This window comes from Ictalurus furcatus, chromosome 25 (genome assembly GCF_023375685.1).
Source record: "Ictalurus furcatus strain D&B chromosome 25, Billie_1.0, whole genome shotgun sequence".
NCBI lineage: Eukaryota > Metazoa > Chordata > Actinopteri > Siluriformes > Ictaluridae > Ictalurus > Ictalurus furcatus.
The window spans coordinates 2,627,501-2,635,000 of NC_071279.1; the positions used below are offsets into that span (position 1 = coordinate 2,627,501).

A 7,500-nucleotide genomic window follows, 5' to 3' on the forward strand; every position below is an offset into this window, starting at 1 on the left:
CAGTGTAACATCATTTCAAATAGTGTTTGCTTTGACTCAGGATATCCACATATTGGCCTTGTTATTCTTTAACACACTTTCCTGGTGTTTCACATTCTCCTAAATAAGACACCGCTCTATTATTTAAAAGCCCACCCTGAATGCATTAAATATGTTTATATTGGCATACATGTGATGTGTTCAGTCATTCTGCTGCTAATTTGTTGGTTTGTACTATATTTTCATTATCCCCGTGAGACGTTACAATGATGTTAACCCTCCTGTCATGTTGGGGGAAAAAACGTCGCATCCGTTATGTTACGGGTCAAAATGACTTCCGGAGCTTTAAATACACAGAAAAACAGCAAAGAACAGTTTAAAACAGAAGAAAAAAAAAAAAAAACCTTTATTATGGCTTGTCTGAGACAAACCATAAGAAGAAATATTTGCATGTAAGTTCATGAGGAGAAGTCACAGAATTTCAAAGAGAGAAAGAGAGATTAAGCAGTGTTCCAGACGTCTCAAATGTGGAAATGGTTCAAATTGACCCATAATATAATAGGGGGGTTAAATACTGTATGGGGGTGGGGGGTGTGTGGGGGGGGGGGGGTTGTGGGATCAACAATCTCAAACATAAGTGATAAATGGTGAAATTTTGCGGTTGCCTCCTGAGAACACAAGAACAAGAGTTTCTTTCCTCACTCGCCATTTTCCACTGACGTTCAATGTCACATTAATGAGAAAATCTAGAAATGTAGTTTAATGAGTAATGAGACATAGTGGCCTCAGAATTCATGAAGGCAAGTTAGAGATCGAGTTAGGGATCTACGAGACGACAAGCACAGTGGCGTTAATGGTGGTTTCAGCATGAAAGTGGAAGCGTTGGATCAGTGTGTGTTTGAGGCAGAGGTGGGAGACGTGGTCGGACTAAACGACTAAAGCGCCGCTGCATCAGTCTGTTTAGGTATCAAGATGAATTCTTACTGGTGCCACTATGTCAGAGGATCGAATGGCAATATGGGTAATGTGGGAAACCAAAGTGACAATAAGTAGACATGTTTAAGAAAGGACTAGATCAAAACCATAATGAGCTTCCTTTTACTTTCACACTATCTGTTGTGACCCAGATGAGGACGGGTTCCCTTCTGAGTCTGGTTCCTCTCAAGGTTTCTTTCTCTTAACATCTTAGGGAGTTTTTCCTCGCCACACACTTTAAATCTGTATCCTGTGTTTATATGTTTCCGTAAAGCTGCTTTGAGACGATGCCCGTTGTTAAAAGCGCTATACAAATCGAATTGAATCGAATTGAATTGAAAGGAGTTTATATCAGAAAGGTCGAATCATAAAATCACAAGATGACATAATGATTATAAATATTGATATGCAAGTCATCTAGGGTGGATTTTTCTTTTGAGCAGTGATGGTGTCCATGTCTTTTTGTTTGTCGTAAGTGCTAAAGATAAGTGTCAGACACTCTACAGGACACCTCTACACACCTTTACGCGTGTTTAATGTAATCATGTGATCATCAGGTAGCCTACCCCGGTATCAGAGGCGATGGGATGTAGGTCGCATTGTTGTGCGTGATAAGAGTGCCGTTTCTGGAAGTCACTGCTGCCATGTTCTGGTAAACTCACAGAGTTCATACAGAGAGAAGAGAGATCTCAGAGATGCTTCTCCAGCACCGCACACCTAAAGCGACAACACTGAGTTGCCTGGTAACCACTGAGGTTCTCACGTGACCCTGTGCGCGCTCTCTGGTGTTCATTTATGTACAATGTGAAGGCTATTAAACATATACATGTAATGCACGTTGTGGAATAGTCTACTACAGTGTTTGTATTCGTGTGCACGAATAGGCTTCTACTAGGCTATTTAATTCAATCAACTTTAATTTGAATGAAATCCTTGTATGATTCCTGCAGTTTCAAGGCAGTGGCAAAGGTTTCAGTGAGCAGGGCCTGGGATTTATTTACAATAATGTGAACCCTTGCTGTTTGAAGTGAGAACAAGCATGAGATTTGTTCTTATTTTCTCTGTCTGAAATTCACCTCCACAAGCGCACTGCTGTGGAAGCCTGTAGGTGTTGTGGTATAAGCGCATTGCTGGAACTGACTTTAAAATGCTGCCCCCTGCTGGATCTTCGGCCTCTCCACCGCACCGTGAGCAGCTCCGCGCGTAACACTGACGCTCATTATGACTCGCTTTAATGAGTCGATTCCTTCTAAATACACGTTTAGGTGAATCGAACCCTGCCTGTTTAATTCACCTGAGCACCAAGTGACTTACAGAGATGTCATGCTAGAATTTTAACCTTAACAATAACTCACATTTACAGCAAAAGAGTAAATATGTATAACGTGAGCCTAATGTCATAATGTTACAATTACCCTACTAACCCTGCTTAAAACACAAACAAACAACAAAAAAAACAACAACAACAATAGGAAAACAATAGAACACATCACAGAAATTCTAACGATTACCATTATTGATCCTTAATGGTATCCACTAGACATAAAATACCAGAAGGCAGAAGAGAAGGCAACACATTACAAACGGACCCACAGGGACCATTAAAACGAACACAGTTTCCATTAAAACCAATACAATTCCCATTATACCCTTTAAATCCATTACAAATTCTATGAGGGTTTGTTTTGTCCAGTCACATTTAAAGATACATGTCACAATATATAACATATGATAGTCGTTGACCTTGCAGTAGGCTAAGACATGAACATAGAGAGGGAAAATGCTGTCAAAATTTCGAAACGACTCAAAAACGAAACTTTTCGCTCCAGCGCGTATGCGAATCGATTCATTCGACTCGCTTGAAAGAGTTGTTTATGAAGAACCGGTTCGTTTTCGAATCCCCCATCACTAGTGCGCATCAGCGGTAAAGGGGCGGAAAGCTGCGCGTGTGGAACACTGACCAGATCAAGGCAAACATGAATGCACTTTAATTATTTACGGATCTTTTTAAAGTCGGGAAATATTGCAGACGTTGACGTTTTTGTCACTCGGGCACAAAGAACATTCAGATTTATATTCATAGTCTATGGCAGGTTTTATATAAGTAGGGGGCTATACTTTTGGGGGGATTTCTTGCGCTGGTGATTTCCGTGATTTTGAGCTGCCATGACTCTGGTGGTGTATCTGAAATCGGTTTCAGAGCTTCCCGGGAAAGGGGACCGACTCGCCAAAGTCTCATTCAGAGGTACCTCTACACTGTGTTTACTGTTTTCTTTTCTTTCTTTCTTTCTTTCTTTCTTTCTTTCTTTTTTTACACGTATGTTACAATTCAGCCTAGAGTCTCTTGCAGGTTATTCCGCATGTATGATTAGTCCTAGCCTTAATCTTTGACTTTGTGTGCGTGGGTGGGTTTGGGGGTGAATCATGCCCCCCCCCCCCCCACCCCGTGATGTGGAATGTGGATTCCTGCTCAAAGTTAGGGATCCCCCTTCTCCCTGTCTCTCGCGCACAGAGAAATCCCGTGTTGTAAAATCTACATTTTTATATAAACGACCACAATGTTCAATACAAGTCCAACAGGACGCTGAATGAATGGATGCAGAGTACAGATGTTACTCAAACACGGGCGATTTCGCAGTGAGGGCTTCATTCAACACCGCATACCACTCTCCTAAATATTATATCATATCATATTGACTTATTATTGCGTGCACATGTAGGCGAGGTTCGCACGTGGTCCCAAGGAGATGCTGATATTATACAAAAGAGTGCATAAGCATTGTGTACATTCTCATCTTCTCACAACAGTGTTGTCTTGATTCCTGCAGTGTTCATGGGTGTCTACTTTCACTGAACAGGGTGGGGATTTATTTATTTATTTATTTATTTATTTATTTATTTATTTATTTAAAAACGCTGGTGTTATTTATTTATATTTTTTTGGATATTTTGTGTGATCACGATTGAGTGTGAGAATCATGCAGCATCTGAGTAAGTTGGCAAAGCCGTAGGCGAATCAAGAGTTAATTGAACGCAGTTTGTGTAGGCTATAAAGGCTGCTGAAGTGCCCTGAGCAACTAACATTAAATTGAACGAGCTGAAATTTAATAACTGATGAGACGAGGTTTGATGATTTGATTTGAGGAGAGAATATATAATCTAGGAAATTTCTCTCTCTCTCTCTCTCTCTCTCTCCATTATGTTATGCTGTTGCTTTTAGTTCAGCACCTTGGACAGCACAGCGGTTGCCCACCATATTAGAAACTGTTTTGTATTTGTTTAGTGATAGCACGTAGGGTGGTGTTGCTTTGTGTTGCTCACTCCTGTCGTAGATTAAGTGTGCATGGTTTTCTGGGGCTTCCAACGCGACACTAGTAAAAGAAAGTGAGAATTTGTGAAATCTGAGCTTGTACCTGTTCAGAAAGAATTTAATACTGTAGCAGGTTACATTTTTGTTGAACAAAATAGAGATGGGCAATATGATAAAATAATAATAATAAAAAAAAATCATAATACTTGAAGACCTGGGTTTGATGACGAGCGTGCAGCAAAACAGTACCTAGTGTTGTATTAGGAAACGGAGATTGATGATTGTATTAAATGTCTTGCGAAATAAATTGAAAATGAGAACGTATACATCTGCTTTGTAGTACTTTGGTCAGATTGAATGATCTCGGAATGCAATGTGACGTGCAGTATTTCTGATTTTGTTTGAAAATGTTTCCAAATTTCTGGTCTTTTTTTTTTTTTTGGCTGCCATTGGCATACACAGAGCTGTTTACGGCTCTAGCCTGTCTGGAGCCGAAAGTTTTCAGGAAGCACCCTCTCAGCTCAGTCACATCCTGTTCCTCTGGGAAATGCACAACACACAGATCTGATTTCTACCATGCAAAATCAAAAATGAATGGAGTGTAATACGAATCGTCAATGTGTATTTTGATGAAATAGGGACAAGCAAAGCCACTAAGATGGTAAAAAAACAAAACAAAACAGCAATATCTGTATCCTATATCTGTGTAATTACCAAGCATAAGCATACTTCTTAAGTGGGCCTTTCTCTTTTCATTTTTAGAATTCTATCTATGGTATTATAATAATTCCCTCATATTAAGGACTTCTGTTATTCAATTGAATTCAGTTCAATTTTAGTAATATAGTTATAAATAATTCCATTCTATAACTATGTCCTACATGGTCAAAAGTGCAATTGTGTACCCAAGAAATTCATTATAGTTTTCATGTGAAGTCTGTTTTGTTGAAGTTTACTGAAGACTTGAGTGCAAAACTGTTCATATCAATTGCAGTCCAACACCATCGTCATGGTTTTTAAGTGGTACCATCCACAGTAATCTCACATATCTTTAGGCTGTCCATCTGGAGCCGTAAGGGATTTCCACGTGCTGAGAACCCCAATCAGAATTCGGGCATTAGGATGGATCAGGCAGGTCCAGAGAGCAGAAGGGGTCAGGATCACTGATATCTCAGGAGTAGCATGTGTAGCTCGACAAAGTAAAAGTTATAGTTAAAACCAAGTGTATATTACAAAAGTTATGGTTGTTATAGTTCAAGCACTTCAGTCAGCTTTCGGAAACTAAAGGATGTTATGCTGTACTATTATTTTCATCCCTCTTATCATCAGTAATTTCAGTTGTCCATAGCCTGTTCTCAACATAGCATCACACTTATGCGTGCACTCCAAGTGCACACCACGCAATTTCAGCCCTGATATTTCGGTCAGCAGCGAATACTGAACCACCTCCAGATCATACGAATCACTGCATGGGTAAAAAAAAAAAATGAACTAAAGCAAGCCTAACCAACCAACCAACCAACCAACCAAACAAAACAACCAGAAAACATTTTGTAGTGTACTGACAAGTACAATGTTGAACAGTAGCCAGAGCACAAGAGGAAACCCTGCTGGAACACCCAGAACAACAACAATAATTGAAAGTCACTTGGTGTTCTGCAGGAACCTTGGAAGTGGAGTCATATATAAATCTGGCAGTATATATGCATATGGAATATGCAGGTGTTAGAAAGAGACACAACGTGCGAATTAGGGAGGTCAACATATACAGTATATTAGGAGAAATCCAAAAACGTCCATGGCTGGGGTCAAAACACAGACAGATGAATACTAAATAGTAGAAACACACACAAAAAAACAAAAAAGACTGGGAAATATACTCAATAATGCGTACAACACATGCAATACTTTGCAAACGGGGAAACTAAGGGAGTATAAATGACAACAGGATGCTTTGACCGTATTAGGTAGTACTGGTATTGGGCCCCCTGTGATGGGTCGGCACCTCGCGTCTCCCGCCTCATGCACCGAGTCCCCTAGGATAGGCTCCCGGCTCCCCGTGACCCTGTGTAGGATAAGTGGTATAGAAAATGGATGGATGGATGGATGGACGGATGGTATTGGGCCCAATATGATCTTGAAACACTGATTTGTTATTGGAGCCGATCAGATCAGAGCACTGATATCAATATCCTATAAAAAGATAATACAATCCTTACTTCTTTGATATTTCTTTTTTTGTTTTTATATAGTTGAGTACAGAAAGAAGAACTACTGTATATAGAGCTTGATAGCTGATTATATACTGGAAGCGAATTATATTCAGTTTGGCAAGTCACATGATAAACCCTTCTCACGTTTTCTTTGAATGAGATCGGGAGCTTCTTGTTAGGGATCCTTCCAGCTGTATACTCTCTATAATGCATTACTCTAACTTCTCTACTGCATTCATTATGTCTGTCTGCAAACACCAGCTAAACGGAGAGCAATGAGACAGAGCTGCTCTGGGGCTTCTTTCATCATCAAAGGACCTTTTGTTTATAGTCTTTGGGGGATTATATAAATTTATGTGTCCAATTCAGCTGTCCAAAAGCCTTGTGTTTGTTATATCACTCATACCCTGACTTGAGTGTATTTATTATTCTGTTGTACCTTGGGTGGGTGGAATAATTGACTTAATCAATGAAACACTGAAGCTGAGTGGGCTATTTTAGCACCACCAGGTATCGGTCTGACTCTAGAGACAAAAATAAGCAGATCAAATCACAGTAAAAAACAACAACAACAACATAAACTGCCTTATGTGTTGAATTAGGGCACAACAAACCGGCAGGACTTCACATATTCTGTAAATCTCTATTCTCTGGAAGGCCATTTTTCATCTTCTATTCACACTTAGTTGGTTTTTAATGATGGTGGTGAAGAGTGCTAACATGGCACTCCAAAATCTGGTGTTCGACTGGGTTGACATCTGGTGATAGCATATGAATGACAGCATTTTCATACTCATTTGAAATGGAAGCGTTCAGTGAGCCCTGTGGGTGTGAAATGAACACCCATCAGGATAGAAATGCTTCATCCCAGGATAGACATGATCAGTCAGAAGAACTTTGTATTTATTTGCGGTGACGCGTCCCTCTAAGGAGACAAGTGGAGCCAAACCATGCCAGCGAAAAGGCCCGAAAATCACAACAGAGTGATTAATCATCCCTTAAATTTTTCACCTGTATGTAGAT

General features: G+C 39.9%; 2 protein-coding genes across 3 annotated transcripts in view; one reads left to right on the plus strand and one right to left on the minus strand.

Moving 5' to 3' along the window:
* Positions 1-1,806, minus strand: part of fam166c (family with sequence similarity 166 member C) — a 3,815-nt gene extending 2,009 nt beyond the window's left edge. Inside the window, exon 1 of the mRNA XM_053614866.1 lies at positions 1,521-1,806. Within this exon, the coding sequence (XP_053470841.1) occupies positions 1,521-1,600 (80 nt within the window). The 5' untranslated portion in view covers positions 1,601-1,806. The remainder of the gene's footprint in view (positions 1-1,520) is intronic.
* Positions 1,807-2,746: 940 nt separating this feature from the next.
* The window catches only part of otofa (otoferlin a), a 64,666-nt gene continuing 59,912 nt past the window's right edge, over positions 2,747-7,500 (plus strand). For both annotated transcript variants that reach the window (XM_053613573.1, XM_053613572.1), the window contains exon 1: positions 2,747-3,199. In XM_053613573.1, the coding sequence (XP_053469548.1) occupies positions 3,121-3,199 (79 nt within the window). In that variant the 5' untranslated portion in view covers positions 2,747-3,120. The remainder of the gene's footprint in view (positions 3,200-7,500) is intronic.